The sequence below is a fragment of the Arachis hypogaea genome, chromosome 17, assembly GCF_003086295.3.
Source record: "Arachis hypogaea cultivar Tifrunner chromosome 17, arahy.Tifrunner.gnm2.J5K5, whole genome shotgun sequence".
Classification (NCBI taxonomy): Eukaryota; Viridiplantae; Streptophyta; class Magnoliopsida; order Fabales; family Fabaceae; genus Arachis; species Arachis hypogaea.
In genome coordinates this window covers 125376328-125397398 of record NC_092052.1, presented here as the reverse complement: position 1 = coordinate 125397398, position 21071 = coordinate 125376328, and the positions used below count along the sequence as shown (strand labels likewise).

Below are 21071 nucleotides of genomic sequence, written 5' to 3'. Positions count from 1 at the left end.
ACTTTTGCAATCGATAACGAGATATTGTATCTCTATGGTTTTACGTCAGGATAATCTCCAAAGGTGGTTTGTAACCAGATGTAACCTCGGATGGAAACTCGCTCACCTGAGAAACCTACCAATTCTTCGGATGAAGGTTGGAGGGTCTTGTCGCTCAGTTTCATTTTCTGAAATGTTGAATAAAATAACACATCTGCGCTGCTCCCTGGATCCATCAGGATCTTCTTTAGTGGCTCTCCAACCTGTGCTGTGATGACAGCGAGGTCGTCCAGGTTGCGGTCGGCTGCCTTAGAGTCTTTAGGGATGAATGAGATTTTTGGTTTCTCTTTGTTGATGGGTTGGGATGAGGTTGACTCTATCATGGTCATCATAGCTCGGTACGACCTTTTCCTTGCCGAGTTTGTACATCCACCACCTGCAAAACCACCGGAAATGCAATTTATTATTCTGCAAGGTGGATAGATATCACTGTCTACCTTTTTCCCTTTGTATCGGGAATTTTCAGTTGCTTTAGCTTGTTGGCTGAGGTCTTCTGTGTTCTGTTTTCATCCGTAGCTATCGATATATTGGTCCAATAGTCCTTGGCGGGCTAGCTTCTCGAAGACATCTTTTACTATTACACAGTCATCTGTGGTGTGTTCATACTTCTGATGGAAGGCGCAGTATTTGGATTTACTACATATCATTAGTCCTGATATGTACCGGCCCTGTTTGGAGGTTTGATGAGTTTCGAATGTAGGATGTCTTTTATGATGTCCTCCCTTTTTGTATTAAGGGGAGTGTAGCTGTCAAACTTCGGTGTCAGTCTGAATGCCCTCTGGTTTATTTGCAGCTCGAGTGCTTGTTTCATCTCTCGTCCTCTCTATTCAAGGTAGGTTTTCCCGCTCTTCGCAGTGCTCAAAATTCCTCAATTTCGATCTGGGTTGTTGCTTTTTCTCGGAATTCAGCCAGAGTCTTTGGTTTTGCTATGACTATGGATTCTTGGAATTTTCCTGAGCGAAGACCGCTCTTTAGGGCGTGGAGGTGGACTTCAAGGTTTACGTTGGGTATTTCATTGGTTGCTTCTGCGAACCTGGTCATGTAGTCTTTCAGGCTTTCATTCGGTCCTTGTTTGATAGTGCTCAGGTAGTCAGAATTGTGGACGTATATTTTGGATGCGGCAAAATGCTTGATGAACTGGTTGGCCAGCTCATCAAAATTGGAAATGGAACCTTCAGGGAGGTTGGAAAACCAAATTAGGGCGGCTCCATCCAGAAAGGTTGGGAAAGTGCGGCACAAAATTGGGTCAGATTCTTTGTTCATGAACATCATAGTGTGGAATTTAGTGACGTAGACATTCGGGTCTCCTATTTCTTGGTAGGTTTTAAAGTCGTTGGTAGGGTGAAGTTTTTGGACATTTCGAAGCTCATAACCTCCTTTGTGAAGGGGTTGGTTCTTTTGGTGGTTGTTTTCGGGGGATTGGGTATGGTGTGTTTTGTCTCCGATGTGTGCTCATCGTTGTTGTCTTTGTCTTCAACGTTCTTGTTCTCTCTTCCTTTGCTATGGTCGTGCTGCCTTTGGCGTAAGAGTTTGGCCATTCTCTGGTTCTCAGCCATGAGAGCCTCATTGATTGCCAGGAGTTCGGCCTGGTTAGTATTCGAGGGAGCATGGTTTTGCTCGTCTGCCATATGCTGTGACCTGCAAAAAAGAGTAGAAAATGTATAGAATAAAAGGTTTGTGGGGTTAGAAAAAGTCGAGGCCCCATGGTGGGTGCCAAATGTTCCTATCTAGATCTGGACACTCTGAGGTATAGCTCGTCCTGCTCTTGTTCATGCCGGCTTTCCTTGGAGCAGAAGAATGGAACGTCATTTACTTGTTGAGAGGGCGGCGTTGGGCACCTGCAAAGAGACTCCAATGCTCAAGTAAGTAAGAGTTTGAAGTAATTCAGAGTCAAAACTGAATGTCTTGCGTACCTGTGACTAAGTGAGTCACTTGTATATAATGGAGTTGCTGAGGGCAGTTATCCATATTGTTTGTTACCGTTTTGGGCAGGGTCTCCGTTGGTGGCCCGATATTCGGGGTTTTTAGTAGTTTCGTGGAGAGATTTGCGGGGGAGTTGTGTGCTGATTCTGGTTCCGAGATTATTGGTATAGATCGGTTTAGGCTAACGGATCAATAATAATAATAATAATAATAATAATAATAATAATAATAGACAAACTGTTATGGCCCAGCCCCGTTAGGTGCAAATGCCGCCCGGCCCATAGACAAACCGATCCGCACGACCGGGTCAATGTGCAACCCGCCCAATCCACGACTCGGACACACGTCCTGATTGACAGCTGCATGACAGCTGTGGGGAGCGAAGCTTCCTGGAAGGAGGCCTCCCCTCGTGGGCCCGCCCTACTGACAAGGTATATAAGGGGAGGGTCCTACCCCTTCCCTAAGGTACGTCATTACTATTTCTCCTCTCCGCCACTTGCACACCCACTGACTTGAGCGTCGGAGTGTCTTTGCAGGTGGCACCCCCCTCAACTTCAGAAGTTCTCGGGAAGTCGGCCGCACATACCTCTCAGAACTCAGGTCCAAGCTGGGACCCATCTTCACACCCGACAAGCAATCCTACACCGTCCGGTAACCGTCCTACCGAACACAAACAAATCAATATAATAAACGTGCTAATAGCTCTCCTCTCTTAATGGTAATAGTCTGATTCTCCAAATACCAATATTACATAATGACATTAATTAACGCGAAATCACTTCTTGATCACATTGTCCTCTTATTTACTTTTATTTGATATTCCTAAAGATAACGCGAACAAACATGTAGTCCTATATTGTTTTAGGTGAAGATAGTATAACTAAGGAAGATATATAACATGCACAAAACTTTGACACATATCGAGCATCCAATGCAAAAATATTGATATGACCAAGATAGTATAACTAACCTCTTGGTCGATGTATATATATATATATATATATATATATATATATATATATATATATATATATATATATATTCAAAAACCGTGGTACCCACGGTGTATGCCCAAACTGATCTCTTCATAAATCGTGGGAGGTTACCATGGTTTATGCCTCCCAATGTTCACTTAATCCGTAGAAGGTTACCACAATTTATGTTTATGATGCTTCTTTCATAAACCGTTGGAGCTTATCACGGTTTATGTGTTAGTTGTAAAACGTGAAAGGTTATCACGGATTATATAAAATAATAAAAATGAATCAGGACATGCAAGTAACTAATTCTCAATTGTTGTAATTGAGAGTAAACTTTTTCTCCATTTATTTTAAATAGGTAAATTGCCCAAGGATGGGTGATGGCTAAATTTTTAATATTTTTAATACTACTAAGTCTAATATCATTTTTTAAATCTTAATAAACAAATTTTTTTATATAAAATAATAGAAATAACTAAATTATTACAATGTTATTTATTCATTTGTATTTTTTAATTTTAGATTTTTAAATAAAATTTTTTTATTTGAATAATTTTATCAAACTATTATTAATTATATACTTCAAATTTTAATTTTTTTTAATTTTACTAAATAAATATAATAATTATTTTAAAATTTAATTATTTTAAATATTTTTAAATTTATAATTTTTATTATTATTTAATTTATGTGGTAGAACTCAATAATTCAAAAATCGATTTGTAAAATTACTCAGTGAATCCTAATATCTTAAAGTAGTTTTTTTAATATTATTACTACTTAATTATCACCATTTCTCTATGTCTTCTAAATTGTCAGATTTTTTTTTCTTTTTCTTAAAGTTAATTTGTTAAAAAGAATTTTGAACTAAAATAAATATAGAAAAATTAAAATGGACAACTAATGATAGATTGGACTAAAATTTGGGTGAATAATTTAAAAATAATTACTATATTTATTTAATAAAATCTAAAAAAAACTAACACTTTTAGTATATAATTAATAATAGTTTGATAAAATTATTCATATAAAAAATTTTAATATAAAAAAACTAAAATTTGAAAATATAAAATCCAAAAATACAAGTAAAAATAATTTTTAATAATTTTATTAATTTTATTATTTTATATAAAAAATTTTGTTTATTAAATTGTAAAATTATTATTAAAATTAGTAGGATTAAGAAATATTAAAACAGTGCAACTATGTATCCTTTAAATATTGTCTTTTATTCAGCCTTTAGAAGAGAAAGAAAATAAAAAATAAGTAACTTCTCTAATTTTTTGAATAACTGGTCCATAAAAGTGGGTATTCAAATTAATTAAATAATAATAAATCCTTAAAAAAGCTGACTAAAGACTAAATTTTAAAAGACAAGTAGTCTTTTTCATATTAAAAATATAATATTACAAAAAAAAAGAGAGATTTATATAAGAATTAATTTGATCAATTTTTAAAATTTTAAGGATGAAAATGATGTACGTGTGTATTTTTTAAAACTAATTTGACTCTAAATGAATTTATAATATTTGTTATTGACGGGACACATTAATTAATTATCTTATAATACGTTATCATTTAATTACTAGAAGATCAATTTGATTTATATTTTATTTTTTAGAGACTAATATAATTAAAATAATTTTTTAAACTTATTTAAAGAATAAATAATTTTTAAGAATGAATTTGATTATTAATTCTTAATTAATTTATTTTTTTTTCTTTGACAAATAATCTATCTATCTATCATATATGCAGAACCATTTTGGTTAGGCGGTTAGGCCCTTGTTGCTACAAGGTTTGACAAAACGCACAAAAACTCTCTATTATCCACATCCGCTCGACTTGCGCTCTGATTCGACTTCATATAAAATTGATGGCTACGGAACCTTTCCTGGATTCAACTTGGACATAGCTTCACATAAATTCGGCTTGTCCTTGTTATGCTTACCTTTCTAACCGATTGCTAGCTCTTCGTGCTCCTATCCGGTTCGTGTCTACTAAAACTGCCTGCTGTCAATCTACACTCTTTACATTTTTTATTTTATATCTAAACGATGGGATCAAACAATTCTCTTCTCGAAGTCAAGCCATCCATTAACGAAAAAAGGCTTGCGGGCTCCGGATGGAAAGGTTCGAAGAGATATGCCAATATAGCTTCCGTGGATCTAGTGGGAATGAGATTCTATGCCCAAGTCAGTCTCTTAAGAGTCAAGCACGTTCCGGCGTCGTACAATGCCATACCGAAACCGCTTCAACACTAATTAGTAATTAGCAAGGTTTTGAAAACCGGACCGGTCATTGAACTGCTCTAATCATTGGTTCACTGATTTATTGGTCTAACCGGTCTAACCGTGGTTCAACCGAAAAAACCGTTCCTTAATAAAATAATAAATAAATTATAAATAAACATCACAAAGTATCTTTCAAATTTAAAACCCTATATAAAATATCACCAACTAAATGTAATTAATCATCAAAATACTCAAATTTACAGCAAATATGTTGACATTTAACATAATTATACTTTCTTTAAAAATAGTTGGATTGAATTGCAGTGCACAAGTTAAAAATAGAGAATATAGCCTTAATGTAGCTAAGTCAAAAAGTAAAACAAAACAGGATTCTTACGCTTGTAGGCTTCAATATAATCATTACCATACAGAAGAACTTTCTTCAAGGGATTTATGGCAACCAAAATTGTACAAGATATGATTAACAAGGTTAAATTTAAAGAACACTTTCCAGTTGTCTCATTGAGTCCAGCTAAATGAAACAAACATCACTGTGTACTATGGTAATTCTAGATCAAATCTTACTTTTCCATCAGGCAGTAAAACAACAGACTCAGTTCCAGAAGATGTTATTATCTTCACCAGCTCCCAATTCCCATTTGAAAGTTGAAGCCAACACTAAACCTTCTGAAACAATGAACTTCAGAAGTAAGGGAAAGAAATAGAAAATTCTAAACTATCCATGTCTTACTAATAATGAGAACAGAAAAACTCAATCTCTTGAACTCAATAATTACATCAGTTATTCAACTAAATAATTGCATCAGTTATCATAAACTGATTTCAAAGCCTAGAAGTAGAGTGAAATTAAAAACATGAGGCATATAATCAATCAAAAGATCAATTGCAAATTTTTTAACAAGAACAGCGGTTAAGAACAATGAAATTAATAAATCATTCACGAAATTAAAAACAGCAGCAGCATTCAGCAACAAACACTTAGCATTCAGCACAAACAGCATTCAGCAACAAGACCATATCTGAACTCAACAATCAGCATTCAGCAACAAACATTACAAAACATTAACCAATAATCACACTAAACCTCCAACCAGCAACCAGCAATGACAAAATAGCAACAAACATTAGTACATAAACACTCCAAAATAGTGATGACACTAAACCTGCATCCAGCAACCAGCAATTACAAAACAGCAACATTATCAAACATTACATACAAATTTGAACAAAAATTCCAGAAATTAAAAAGAACAAGAAGAACAAAGCATTCAAAAATTAAACAGAGCCATCACTTATCAGTAAATAGAGCAAATTAAAAGGAAGAAGCGAATGCGAAGCAAAATTAAACAAACCCATCAGTAACCAGAAACAACATTAAACAGAGCCATCACTCATCAGTAACCACTAACCATGGCAAAATTAAAAGGAAGGAGCGGATGCGAAGCAAAATTAAACAAACTAACAGAGCCAGGGATGGGGGCAAGGAGAAGGAGAGAAGGGGGCAAGGGGCTCTCAGCGCTACCGAAGCTTTGTTTCTTTTTTCTGGGTTGTAAACGAAACGGCGACGAGACGACGGCGAGCTGCTCCAAGGCTTGAACAAAGAAGCCAGGGATGGGGATGACGTGCCGCGCTAGAATAGAGGTCCTGGGTTTTGGCTCGGGAAAGGGGGAAGGAGGAACCCACGGAGGCGCCAACAACCACGCACGGCGGTAGTAGAATCATTGAGGAGGAGGCTAGGGTTTTGGTTTGTCAGTATTGTGAACTTTGCTTTAGAAGGGGATGAGATGAGTGTGGCATTCACGAATGAGAGAGGGGTGTTGGGGGAAGGAGGTGACCGGGTGAGAGTGAGGCGTTGCTTTTCCTTTTTTTTCTTTTTTCCAAAAAACTCCAAATGGCGTCGTTTTTAAGGAACCGGTCGGTTTCCGGTTCGGTCTAACCGGCCGGTTTTTGACCGGTTCAACGATTTTTAAACGGTTCTTGACAGAGCGGTTATAGATAGCGGATCGGACCGTTTTTGTTGCCGGTTTCCGGTTGAATCGGTTCGACCGGCCAGTCCGGTCCGGTTTTCAGAACATTGGTAATTAGCAAAAGTCAACTTAAAAACCCCAATTTTATGAAAATTAAACGGTGGAAACTCACCTGCAGTCGACTGTAGGTGAAGTTGCTTCTGGATGGTTGACACGTGTTACTATATGGTTTAAAAAAAACCGATTTATTTTATATAAATGGTTTATTCAAAAAATTGATTTAAGTAGATCAAATAACTACCTTTAAAATAATTTCAATTCTTTCTGCGTGTTATTCCTAAATTCCTAACAGATGAATTTGGTATGTTCTTCTTTTTCATTCTTATTGACCAATTTTTCTTTAAATTTATCTGAAACTTTTATTTATTTAATTTTCGTCAAATATATGTATACAAATTATTTGAAAAAGTAACATTTAGTATTCTGAAAAAGAAACAAAATTCACGTTTTTTTATAGGAATGGCATAAATGGTATCATCTGTCCTTTTTTTGTGTCTCTGTTTCTATCTTCTTGATTAATCCAATCAATTTTTATAGTGACTCTAGCCAAAGATGTGAACAGTAGAACTCCAAATTTTTTTTTTCTTACCAAAGATAGGAGACTCGAACCCGCAACCTCTTAATTGTGTCTTGAGAGACTATGCCATTTGAGCTATTACTCATTGGCATAGAACTCCTAAAATTGTTGTCTAATATCCAATCAATTTCATCATGAATATCAAAATGGTGTGATGACGTAAACATGTACGTATTTATTAAATAATTTTCATCATTTAAGAAATACATTTAAAATAATAAATTTGATTAAAAAATATAAATAAAAAGAACATACCTAATTAAAAGTTTGATATTAGTTCTAAAAAAGGGATTGGAAGAAAATGAACGTGTAAAAACGAAAAGAATGGAATAAAAATAACCGTTTGGTCCAATTCAAACCGATTTTTTTAAATAAATCATTTGTATATTTTTTAAACCATATAGTAACACGTGTCAGCCATCCAAAAACAACTTCACGTGCAGTTGACTGGAGGTGAGTTTCTGCCAAATTAAACCCAATAAATATTTGTTTTAAATTTCCAACCTAATCCCCTTCAAGTTCGAACTACAACACTATCCGCTCTTCCTGCTCTCTATTCCTCCACCCATGACTACCTGCTCCGCCTTACTCCTCCGATCACCACCACTCCCCCTCCTCTCTTCGAACTTCCAACCCTTCGCCACTTCACTCTCCCAACCCACACCATTCTCCTTCAAACCCAATCCCACCCTCTTCTTTAACACTTCTTCTCTCCTCCTCCGTTCAAGAACCAACCCCTTCCTCACTCGTGCCGACGACGACGGAGACGGCGGCCCCGACGACTACGACATGGACGACGAGGAGCTCGAAGAGGTCGATAACAAGAAGGACTTTGACATAGAGTACGAACCCCTGGTCGCCGCCGCCGCCGACGGTGATATTGCAATGGTGCAGAGCGAGAGCTTCGTTTCGACGCAGGGTTGGGACTCCGAGACGGTGGTAGATTACAGAATCAACGAAGATGAGTTCCACAAGATTTGCTTAGCTGACTGCGACTTCTTCATAAGGAAGCCCCCTGACCCTGACAACGATGTCTATGATTTCAGGGAGGTTAGTTAGTTAGTTAGTTAGTTAGTTAGTTTTAAAATGAATCTGCTTATTTTTTTTGGTGTTGTAGATGTATGTGACTCCTCCGGATACAGATGTTTATTCAATCCCCAAGGTGCTTGCGCCAATGCCTCAGAAGGTAATATAGTATATACATTAATGTCACTATAATTTCTTAGGTAGAATCTCACGTGCAGTTGATAGTTGCTAGACGTTAGATGACAATTTAGTCAAATCTGTCAAATCATTTAACTACTCTCAACTATCAAACCTGAGCTTCCACCAATTTCTTAACTAAGTCAAACTTTAAAATTGCAATGTAGCAATCTTATTAGGGTATGTATGGATTAGCTTATTTGTTTTTAAAATTATGAGTACTGTTGTTTGAATTTTCTTATTTTCTACTTTAGAAAATGGAATTGGATTAGGTTGTAAATGGGCATATCGCGGAGGGTTTTTCCGTAGTTTGTTTTTTGGTGAAGAATAGTCACTTAGTGTCCATTGTATGTCCAACCCGGATATGGCAACCTAATGGACTGTCTGTGCTTCTTGGTATTGGTATCATATTGCATGAAGATATGGAGGAATCCACAGTTTACAATCCGTGTTTAGTGCTTGTACCTCAATGTTCCTCGAAGCTGTGCAAAGCATTCATTCAATTTATTTCACATCTTCACACTTCCCTAGATATTTATGCATTTTACTTCTATGTAATGTTTGTTTTCCTTTTGTTAAAATCTGTAGTACATTAGATGTGCTGTAAGTGATTATGGATGCTACAACGTGACAGAGCCACCTATTGATGCACCTCGAGATCCTATGTATAAAACTGAGAGGGAAATCTGGAAGGTATGATCAACTACGTATGTAATGCTCAAATTACTGGTTTAATTTCAATATTCTTCTTCTATTTGGATCTAGTCTTAGATGAGGTATCTTAAGCTAGGTATTTCCCTGTTGATATTTTATTCAGTTGCTCTAACTAGATTTGGAAGAGAAGTAGCTGGCATAATTGAAGAACATATTTCTCTATTCACTAGATATGTTGTCTCCCTCATCATCGGACTTCATTCCTCTTACAGGTGTACTTGACAAAACACTACAAAAATCGAAGGCAGGGTGACCCAGAGTTTGTGCTGGATTTCGAGGAGATTTACATTATTGATTCTAAAACTAAGTCAATTACGAGAGCTAAAGTTGTGGTAAAGAATTGCTTGCTGATTCTTAGTATAGTTGCATGAGAAATTTACTGCTACATCTTGCAATACTTGTTGCCTTCCATATGTATCGTTCTTTCAGTTGAATTTTTGTTACTTTTATTGTCCTCATGGCTTCATTGCGAGACCTAGCCAACAAAATAATGGATAGTGCACCAGTGCTTAAGATTAATATGCTTTATGAATTGCTCTAGAATATTACTATGCCCCTTAGAAGTGCTGTATATTTGGATCTGTGGCCCAACTTTAGACCCTAGACATCTGATGCAAGACATGGAAATCCTGTTTACTACCCACCTCTGAGTTTAAGATATAAGTTATGCTTTTAGTTGCAACTTTGTATGTTCTTCACCAAGTATGATTACTCCATAACTTATCCAGTTTTACTGTCTAGCTTTTGCTTCCTTTATACTTTATCATATGCAATTTAGAAATTTTCTTCATCTGGTAAACTATTTTTGAAGAATGTCTATGATCACTTATGATTGTTGATTTGCTAATTGATTCTGGCCATGGCGCATGGCCCTGCTTCTCATTTGCTTATTATCATCTAGAAAAAGAAAAGAATCAACCCAAAACACTGAGAACTTTGGTAAATGTGTTGAAACCCAATAAACTCATTCCCATGTTTCGAATTCTTTGCCCAGATTATTGTTGTACTCATGACTTACCATTATTTAAGCAGGGCTTCCGATAAACAGGAAAACCTTATTTATTCTTCTTGCCCTGCACCATCATCTGTTTTGGTGATTTGGTGTACAAGTCTATCTGTAATTCTCTTTGCATTTAGTATTTATATTGATCATTAATATGCCTTGTGTAGGTAACAAATCCTGGAGGGAGAAATAGAGATAGGAAGACCGACTTGCTTGTTATAGCTGATCGTGGGAACTCCTTTAAGGTTATAAATCATGTAAGTATTCCTTTCCTAGATCATTTGTTCTTAGATAAATTACAATATTACACTCGCCTTCCAATGGTTAGGCGATATTCCACATGACACCGTTTTATAATTTTTATATAATATGTAAACACTAACCTCTCTGAGATTAGGTTATATCAACCCTCTTGTATTTTGTAAAATGCGAACTAACATCTGTTTTAGAGAGAGATCAGTATAATTTACCTACCTTCTGTTGTTTTTCGATATGCCGAACCTGGTTTCCCATTTTACCTGCAGAGTGAAAAGGATGACCCAACAACTGTCATAGAAAGGGAAGAGTGGACCACTTCCCGGCAAGAAATGGAGAACCATCTTAGAAAGCTAAGAGACTTCAGCATTTCCAATTGGTTCTAGTTAGTGATTAAGTGTTGGTATAAGACTTTCTTATGGATATTGATAGTTGTTAGTTGATACACACGGCATGATAGGGGGAGGTTGGGCATGGGCACAAGTATATACAGCAATTAGGCATGGAAATATTATGTAGCATTCCATTTTTGAAATTCTGTACAAGTGTCTTGATCTTATGTATATTCTGTTTGTAACTTGTTAGAAGTGCCAATGTTATGAAGGAAAAAACCACTTATGCATGTTTCTTCTATTCCTCTTCAACAAACACTGACTAGTGACTATCATCGATTCATAAGTTTCTTTTCCTACATTAAACTGTTTTCTCAAATTCAGTTTCGAAAATCAAACATATCTATGCACATTTAAGAAATTTCATGAAAGAAATTTACCTTAAGGTAACCAACAAATTGAGTGTCCTGAAATTTAGGATTTGACATGGGAAATCTTTTTCTGTTTTTTTTGTTTTGCTGTTGGAAATACAAATCTAAATTTAACACCACCACCAGCAGCAATAATAAAAAAAAGTCTTATTCCATTAGGTAGGGTTAGCTATGGATCAAACGACGTCATTGAATTCTATCATGTATTATGTCTATAATTAAATTATTTACATGTAGATCTCTTTTGACCATTTTATGTATATTTTTATTTGTTCTTTCTTTATCCACTTTTTTAATGGGATATTTTGTCAATCTTTTCTTCACATGTCCAAATTATTTAAAACAAAATTATAATATTATATTATGTTTTTAACAAAATACAAATCTAAATATGCTCCAAATTTCATTTGACAATAGTACTAATTAAACAGTAAAAAACTTCTTAAGGCTAGCATCCTCATCAGTGCCAAAACTATGTGAATTGTGAAATTGGTCCCTCCCTTTTGGTCAAGGGTGAAAATAGTAGTATAAGATCTTTGGTTGGATACAAGTACAAGTATAGAATCCCCTCCATTTCAATTCCTTCCCTTTTAGGGCATGCCTATGTTTTGCAGCCCTTACCACTCCAAGCCTACACACTAGAATCAAGGGATGTAATGACCCCATCCTTCTATCTAATCTATTCTATAAGATGTTATGAAGCTGTATCAGATGGTGAAAAACTATATTGTTTACATGTAGAAAGGAAGAGGGAACATTTCCTTTATCCTCAGGTTATACCATTGATGTTACAGTGGTTGTAGTCAACTATCTTTGAGTACAATGCTTGAACTCCTCCCTAGCCTGCATAGAGTTTTGAGACTATGCTTACAGTTTTAGGCTACTCATTCTTTTACATTGAACTTGTTAAATAATTTTTTTTTTGTCGGCGGTATCCCTCAGTCCGACAGGTCAAGGACTAATCCGTCGCGAATCTGAGCTTCATTTAAGGGTTTGTCGCTGGCCAATGGGTTGTTGCATGCACAAGGCAGAATTCGAATCTCCAACACTTGCTTAAGCAGACGAGTAAGCCGACCATTCGGCCCAACCTAAATTGGTTTTGTTAAATAAAATTTTGAACTTATTATTGACATGTTTGGAGAAGGTCAATATCATCTTTAGAATAAATTATTAAAAATATTTAAATATAAATGGGTTCAACATATATATAATCTATCAGATAGATACTACTTAATCTAAGTAATCGATTTGACTTAATAAGATTTTGGTGTTGTCATTTGAAAATATATAGCCATTATCATAACTTGTATCAACAAATCATCTATGCAATATTAGATGAAACATAAACAAAACTTACATTGATACTCACACATCATCTAATAACAGATAAATGATTGTGTCCATAAAGAATTATACTTCAAATAAAAAAATGCAACTCTTATCATAATAATTAATGATGGTGTATGCTATAATAGTTAAAGAGGAAAAATGATAAAGAGATGAATATTTTTTTATAGAGATAATTATTAATTAGATATCTATTTAGAAAAAATTTGTCATTTTATTTTTATTAATTTTTAAAGTATATTATACACTCTATTTTATTCTTTTTACATAGAAATCTCTTTATCATAAAATTGTCCAATACCGATATATTCTTCCATAAATAGAGTCTAATAGTATATTATATGAGGATGTAACAATTTTTCTATTGAAATCAAAATTTTCACACACACCTTTCTTAAAAAATTGACATGTGAAGTGATCCAAAAGAAGAAGCAAAGATTTTATATGGTATGAATGAAGTAGGTATAGGCATTGGTCATAGCCTGGCAGTTTCCTTTCAATCCCAACATCTCATATGATCTCTTCTTCTTATGGCTTTGACTGCCCTCTATACAATATATTGAACAATTGTTGGGGTTGAAATGGTGATTTTGTTCATGTCAATTATTTTGGTCTTGAGAATTGAGAGAATATCCAAACTAAAGTTTTTGTCGCAATACAACTATATATTATTGATGAGTAGTTATTTTATTTTAAGTGGAAGTTTTAATGTTATATATAAATTTTTGTTGGGCTAAAGTGAAAAACAAAATTGCCTTTTAGGAAATGTTATTTCAAATTTTCAACACTATACTATACATGTTGGCTATACTACTGTTGTCAAAGTACTTTACCCATCTCAATTATTAAAAGAATTCAACTAAAATGTCAATTTTTAAATAATAAATTTTAAATTTTAAACTTTAAATCTAACTTTTTAAATTTTAAATCCTAAATCTTAATTATAAATTCTGAAATCTCTAAAAAATAAAAATTAAAAAATAATTTAAAAAAATTAACTAATATTGATTAATAAAAAATTAGTTTCTTATATTTATTCTAAAAGTAGAGAAACCACTTTTAATTTGTAGTTACATTTTTTTTTTATATATGAAAAGAGCTAGTAGGCATACATTTACAAGGTGCACATTAAGGTCGTGTTTGGCAATATTGACATTTTATTTAAATAAAATTAAGATAGAAAAAAAATTATATATATACATACACACACGACAGAATTTGAATATTTTATCTCGGTATGTAGTATATATTGTTTTTCTTAAAAAAAATATTTCAAGAGGGAGTTATATTATGATGATATGAGTGAGAGAGATTCAATTTAAAAAGATTCATAATTTATCCATTTTATAATTATTATAATTTGAAAATTAGTTAAAGTTTTGTTTTAACTTTGATGTATTATTTATATTAAAGGAAGAGTTTCAAGTGTATCGAGAACACTAGTGTTCCAGTTGTTTTAACCGTTGATCTGAATTATAAAAAATATATATAATATATATTAATTAAAATTAACAATTAAAATAACTGAAACATCAGTGTTTTCGGTACACTGACAATTTTTCCTATATTAAAACATATAAAAACATATGAAAATTTTCAGTTTTCAAGGCCAAAGCTACTGATTTGAGGGTTGCAGTTTTATATATACTACCAACCACACAACCTTTCAAATCAGAAGCTCCTCTCAGATCAGCATTCCAAACTTAAAATCATGATTTATTAGGTTGGAAACATTTAGATTTTTTTTTTAATTCCCTTTCACACATTACTCTAAAAAGAGCTTTTTTAATATATATTCCTTGGTGAATAACGTTGATGGAATAATAAGTCTTTTTTTGTGTTGAGATTTGATGGTTGAGCAACCATTACACCACTAGTCCATAACTAGTTACCCGTCATTCATGAAAACCCTAGATTCTAGAATATAATAATACAACTTAATATTAAACACATCAAAGTACCCTCCAAAACATGCACGTAACCTTTGCTTTAATTAAGCACACCCTAGAAAATGGATAATAAAAACCCTCATAAACCCTTCCAATTAAATGACATAGGTGCATCAAGAAACCAATGGTCAAGAATATGCCTCACAAAGTTATCATTTAATTTAAAATATAATTAAAAAAATACTAAAGAAATTAACAAAATTTATTATTTTTGATTCATTAATCGATAATATTTAAAAATATAGACTAAAAAAATTAAATTAATAATTAAAAATACTAATAAAAAATAATTAATTCTGTTAGCCTTTAAACATTTTTCTAATTAAAATATATAAATTTAATTGATCCTCCCCATATAAAATTTTTTATATGATCAATACTTATTAAACACCAAATTATAAGAAAATTTAATGCACAGATACATCTAATCATATATATATTATCATCAACAAAAAATACTTAACTCAATAATTATGTATTATCTAGAAAAGAATATAAATATAAATATTTGAATATACTTTTAATTTGTTGGTGTATTACTTGAACTACATTAATAATAATTTGACTAGTTTAACTTAAACGAATTTTACAACAATATTCATAATATCGCTTAAATCATTAAACAACACTAACTAATATATATAATACTACCCCCAATCTCAAAACATGTATAGCTATAGAACATATAACACACATCAAAATCATTATATTGAAAAAAAAAAAAACACAAACTTATTTACTACTAATATACTTATCCGACCTAATAATATTGATTAATATTACAATATATATATATATATATATATATATATATATATATTATTGTAGTTGACAGAGATATAAATATTTATATATTATTTTTTATCAGTTTAAATTTTTAGAATAAATAATTTTATAATATGATATCAAAATTTTTGTTAAAAAAATAGTTTTATATAAATTTAAATTTTTGGGAGAAATAATTTTACAGGTTGATTAATAATTAAGAAATTGAATTAATTAAAAGGAGGAAGTGGTAAAATTAAAGCTAAGAAAGCAATAGTAGTTGAATTGGCTTTGTCACAAACCCTAAAGAAAGGGTTCAATTCTGTGAGACTAAGAAAGTTGATGACACAACAAACCCATAATAGAATGTTCCTCTATTACTTTTTCTTCCTTATTGCTATCTCCACTGCACTACCCTCTTCTCTTTATTATTAGTTTCTTCCTTCTTTCTTCTTCTTCTTCATCATTCATTCATTCATTCATCAACAATGGGGAGGGGTAAGATTGAGATCAAGAGGATTGAGAACTCAAGCAACAGGCAAGTCACATATTCAAAGAGGAAGAATGGGATCCTTAAGAAGGCTAAAGAAATCAGTGTTCTTTGTGATGCTCAAGTTTCTCTTATCATCTTTGGTGCTTCTGGCAAGATGCATGAATATATCAGCCCCTCCACCACGTAATAATATTAATTATTATTATTATTATTTATTTTTCTTTTTTATTTAATTTTCATTTTTATTTTTTTGGTGAAGGTTGATTGACATCCTGGACAGATACCAAAGAGCTTCTGGGAAAACTCTCTGGGATGCTAAACATGAGGTACCTTTAATTTTCATTTTATTAATAAAATACTAAATAAATAAAAAATAACCTATATTTTTTTTTCTTTGAAACTATATACTAGGTAAAAGCTAGCTATAACAACCAACTATATACTAAATTTATTTTTTTTATTATTAATTTATCACAAGAAATTAAAAATTTTTCATATGTTGTAGTTGCAGTTTTTTTTTTTTTTTTTTGCCAAAAATATGAACCAGAAATTGTGTGAGGAGATCTACATTTGGAACCTCTCCCTCTACATATCTGAGTATTATTATTATATATATATTGACAAAAGAAGAGGCTTTCAGGCATAAGAACAATAAGAACAAGACATGTCTATATCAACAGATCTGGCAATAAAAACAACATAAAAATATTCATTCATAGCTTCCTTTTCTTTGCAAACCTAAGGGTTCCAAAACATATATATAAAATATTAATAAATAAAAAATAATAAATAAATTTTCTATGATCTTCTACCTTGATTCTGAAAGTTTCTTCATTGTAAGTTACTTACATCTTTCTGAGCCAGATCTACATCATGAACTTAATTAATTAATATTTCTTATTTAGGCCTTTTTAAAAAAAAAATTCCATAGCCTGTATATATTCTTGTGTACTTTTTTTTTTGTTTTTGGTGACAAAAAATTAAAAAAAAAAAAAAGTCAAGGTTTACAAGGATGTGATTGATGTTGTTTGTTGAATGATGAACTCACAGAACCTAAGTAATGAAATTGATAGAATCAAGAAAGAGAATGATAGCATGCAAATTGAGCTCAGGTATATTTATTTATTTATTTATAATTTATACAAAAATTAATTAAATATATTGCCCTAGCTTAGAGCTTATATATTATGTATATATGAATGTTTCAGGCACTTGAAGGGAGAAGATATTACCTCACTGAATTACAAAGAGCTTATGGCCCTAGAAAATGACCTTGATAAGGGCCTCAAAGGAATCCGTGAAAAAACGGTGCTTTTTTTTTTCCTTTTCTTTCTTTTTTTTTTTCCATTTTAAGTTTCATGTATATGTTTTAATAATATAAATTTTGGTTAATAAGTTAGTTAACTTAATTATCTCATGTGCTTTTGCAACAGATGGAAGTGCACAGGATGTTCAAGAGAAATGTATGTGGTCTTCTTTTCTAAGTTTGAAATATTAATAAATTAACCTAATGAGAAATATTAATATTGTGCATAAAAAAAGGAATATATGTATATAACTAAGTTTGAAATAATATAGATTATCTTTAAACAGAAAAATGAAGTTTGTTTTAATCAAACATAATCATTTATATAATACTTAATTTAAAAACAATATTACATTATTAATAAAATTATTATTTTTTGTTAATATTTAATCAATTCTAAACACTATTAAATTATAAATCTTAAATACTAAATTTTAAATTCTAATAATATAAAAAAAATATTTATTTGAAATATCAATTAATATTAATAAAAATTTCTCTTAATATAACTTTCTTTTCTCTTATATGAACTCTTGCCATTTTCCTTTGATACTTCTCAGGGCAAGATTTTGGAGGAAGAAAACAAGGAACTCAATTTCCTTCTTGTAAGTTGCAATCTCAACATATATTATAGAAAAGATTTCAAGTGTATTACAAAATTAATTAAAATTTTTAATAATTTTAATTGTTGATCTCAATTATTATATATATGATTAAAATTCATATTTAAGATCAATTTTATTATTGAGATCAACAACTAAAATATTTTGTAGTACATTGAAATTTTTTTTTATATTATATATTATAAAACATTGCTGAATCTGAGCACTATGTTTTGTCTTTGATTCTAATTACAATTATTTTTTACTTTCCATTTAACTGTTTATGAATTTCATTTAATTATATATCCATCAAGGAAAAACTTCTATTTATTGTTCTCTTTAATTTTTTTTTTTTTTATATAATTTGAACAGCAACAGCATATGGCACTGGAAGGAGCGAGAAACATGCATGGACAATGGATTTGACTATATCAGAAGCGATTCAATTCGCACATATATATAAATATATAGATATGTTATTAATTATTTGACTAAGCAGGCATGCATATCTTCAAGAGAGTTTGTAGAAGAGTAGTGGCTAGTGGCTACTGCTATATATATAATATTAATTAATATTTATGCTCTAATTAACTCTAATTAGATTATCGAGGATCAGGTTCTACTTGTTGGCATGCATTAATACTTTGCTTGTGGTGATGATGAAGTGATTTAATTAAGCCTGCCATTGTTATTTGACTGCTGCTATTAAATATCGATTGTGTGTGTTAGTTGTGCTATATTGAGTTTTTAGTTCTTTGTTTTCTTCATGGAAATCATTGTATGACTGTGATTAATAATTTTTTTAAAAAAATATTATTTATACATTAAAATAAACTATTAAAATCAGTTACTAATATATTTGTATTTAAATATATAGTATGATTTAATTTATTTTTAATGTATATTTGTATTTTAATATGTATTTTATGTTGATAGCTGATTTTAGTGTATATATAATATAGTTATTTTCTAAGATCAAAATTTATAATTTTAACATTTTTATTGCACAGTTTGTAATTATTTTTTAATTAAAGAATAAAATATTATTTTAGATTTAAAAATTTGGATCAAATTTTAATTTGATATTTAACATTTTAAAGTTTTATTTAGTTATAAAAAGTTTGAAATAAATTTAATGTTGTCTTAATATTAAATTTGATATGAATAATTAGCATATTAAAAAATCAATATCATTAGATTTGAATATGTAAGTCAAGCAGATTACTCACTAACAATTATCAATAATGTAAAAAATTTTCTTTGATTTTGATTTTAGATCGTTAATATAATTGTTTGCTATGATTTGTGAATTTGTACAAGAAAGACTCTCTAAAAAAATAAGTGTTATAAAAAAGTTTTGTTTAAATTTTTCTAACATAGAAATAAAAAGATATAAATTAACTAATAATATTATTAATGTTTATATCATTCAATTCTTTAATTATTTAGGTCAAATTTAATGATAGAATAATATTAAATTTGTTTAAAATTTGTTGGGATAAAAATAAAATCTCTAAAATATTAGGGATTAAATTAAAATTTGACTCAAAGATCCAAATAGTATTTTATTCTCAACATAATTCAAGCTTATTTTTAATATTTTTATACAAATTAAAAAATCGTCACTCTTTTTTTCAATAGATGTTAAAATAATATTCTCTTCTCTATTTATAAAATATAAATTTTTCGCTAATAAATTAAAATCTTTTCTTTAATCTATTTTAATTCTTTTTGTTAACTCTATCTAGTTAATGTTATGTTTAATTTTTTTAAGAAAAAATAAATTATGTTTTACAAAGATAATTTTTAGCAAAAATTTATTTATTTTTGATAAAATTGTTTTACCAAAATATATTTCAACAAAATTATTTTCTAGTTTAAATTTTGTTAGCTTTTACCAAAAATAAATATAAAAGGATAAAATGATAAATAGTAATGTTAATTTTATTTAATGAAATATTTAAAAGAAATATTCCGTCAATATTTTTAATAGAATTAAGTAAATAGACTAAAGTGTATATTTGGTAAATAAAGAGAAGAGATGTTATTTTAATATTTCTCAGAAAAAGATGTAGAATTTTCTCTAAAAATTAAAACTACAGATAATTTTTTTTAAAAAAAATACTGTTCAAAACACTCAAACTTTTATTTGTCTTATAAAACTATTCATTCTTTCTAAATTGGTTGAACCCTAAATACGATGATTTATTTTACGGTTGAGGTCATTAATTTCTATTTTTCACTTAACTATATGAAACTTTTGTTTGTTTCCGATCTTTCGTTGAGAATTGTCCACATAGATCGAATAATATCCGCATATCTGCGGTAATTATCCGCATCCCATCCAAATTTTGTGGATATTATTCGATTCGCAGAGTCATCGGATTGGATCCAATCTGATCCGTACTATGGTAGAATCGGATTGCGGATTCGGCAGTTATATCCGTGGATCCGATCCGCAAATTTGCATATCCGCACATCACATATAAATAGCATAGTTTAAGAAAGTAAACCCTAATATGATATGAATTTTAGTGTGTTATTTTATGAATTTTATGATATTTTGTTTTTAATTTTTTTATGTTTTAGAATAATTAAACTTAAATCTTGTGTTATTATTTTGTTTTTGTTATTCAAGAGAACTATTATTGATAATATTTTAGGAGTAAATAGGCTTAAACAAATAAAAAATAAATTTTCTAGATTTTTTTTGTAAAAATAACCAAAAAAATCTTAAAATAAATCTTTTGAATTATGCGGATATATCCGATCCGATCCAATCCGCAACTATGCAGATATCGTATCCGATCCGATCCGATGAGTGCAGTGCGGATCGGATAGAATTTTAGGCTATATCCGATCCGATCCGA

The 21071-nt window shown here is 31.0% G+C and overlaps 2 protein-coding genes, 1 long non-coding RNA gene and 1 pseudogene across 3 annotated transcripts; 2 read left to right on the top strand and 2 right to left on the bottom strand.

Moving 5' to 3' along the window:
- Positions 1 to 897: 897 nt before the first annotated feature.
- Positions 898 to 1311, bottom strand: LOC112763882 (uncharacterized). The gene has a single exon (XM_025809432.1). It carries the CDS (start codon positions 1309 to 1311, stop codon positions 898 to 900), a length of 414 nt encoding a protein of 137 aa, XP_025665217.1.
- Positions 1312 to 5551: 4240 nt separating this feature from the next.
- On the bottom strand, positions 5552 to 7072 carry LOC112766533 (uncharacterized). The gene is made up of 2 exons (XR_003184419.3): positions 6607 to 7072; positions 5552 to 5863 (listed from the first exon to the last, which is right to left on the bottom strand). It is a non-coding gene; the product is annotated as an uncharacterized lncRNA (long non-coding RNA).
- A 1144-nt stretch (positions 7073 to 8216) lies between these two features.
- Positions 8217 to 11598, top strand: LOC112766165 (PLASTID TRANSCRIPTIONALLY ACTIVE protein 6, chloroplastic). The gene is made up of 6 exons (XM_025812038.2): positions 8217 to 8851; positions 8919 to 8987; positions 9593 to 9697; positions 9931 to 10050; positions 10889 to 10978; positions 11246 to 11598. The coding sequence occupies exons 1-6, from the start codon at positions 8369 to 8371 to the stop codon at positions 11360 to 11362; spliced, it is 984 nt and encodes a 327-aa protein (XP_025667823.1). The 5' UTR covers positions 8217 to 8368; the 3' UTR covers positions 11363 to 11598.
- A 4554-nt stretch (positions 11599 to 16152) lies between these two features.
- On the top strand, positions 16153 to 18938 carry LOC112767432 (agamous-like MADS-box protein MADS9; annotated as a pseudogene).
- Positions 18939 to 21071: the final 2133 nt, after the last annotated feature.

Bases quoted from the DNA above. Each gene is read 5' to 3' on its own strand.
- LOC112766165 (XM_025812038.2), top strand. From the start codon at position 8,369: ATGACTACCTGCTCCGCCTTACTCCTCCGATCACCACCACTCCCCCTC. The intron at 8,852-8,918 runs GTTAGTTAGTTA...TTGGTGTTGTAG, and splicing joins ATGTCTATGATTTCAGGGAG to ATGTATGTGACTCCTCCGGA. The intron at 8,988-9,592 runs GTAATATAGTAT...TAAAATCTGTAG, and splicing joins TTGCGCCAATGCCTCAGAAG to TACATTAGATGTGCTGTAAG.
- LOC112763882 (XM_025809432.1), bottom strand. From the start codon at position 1,311: ATGATGTTCATGAACAAAGAATCTGACCCAATTTTGTGCCGCACTTTC.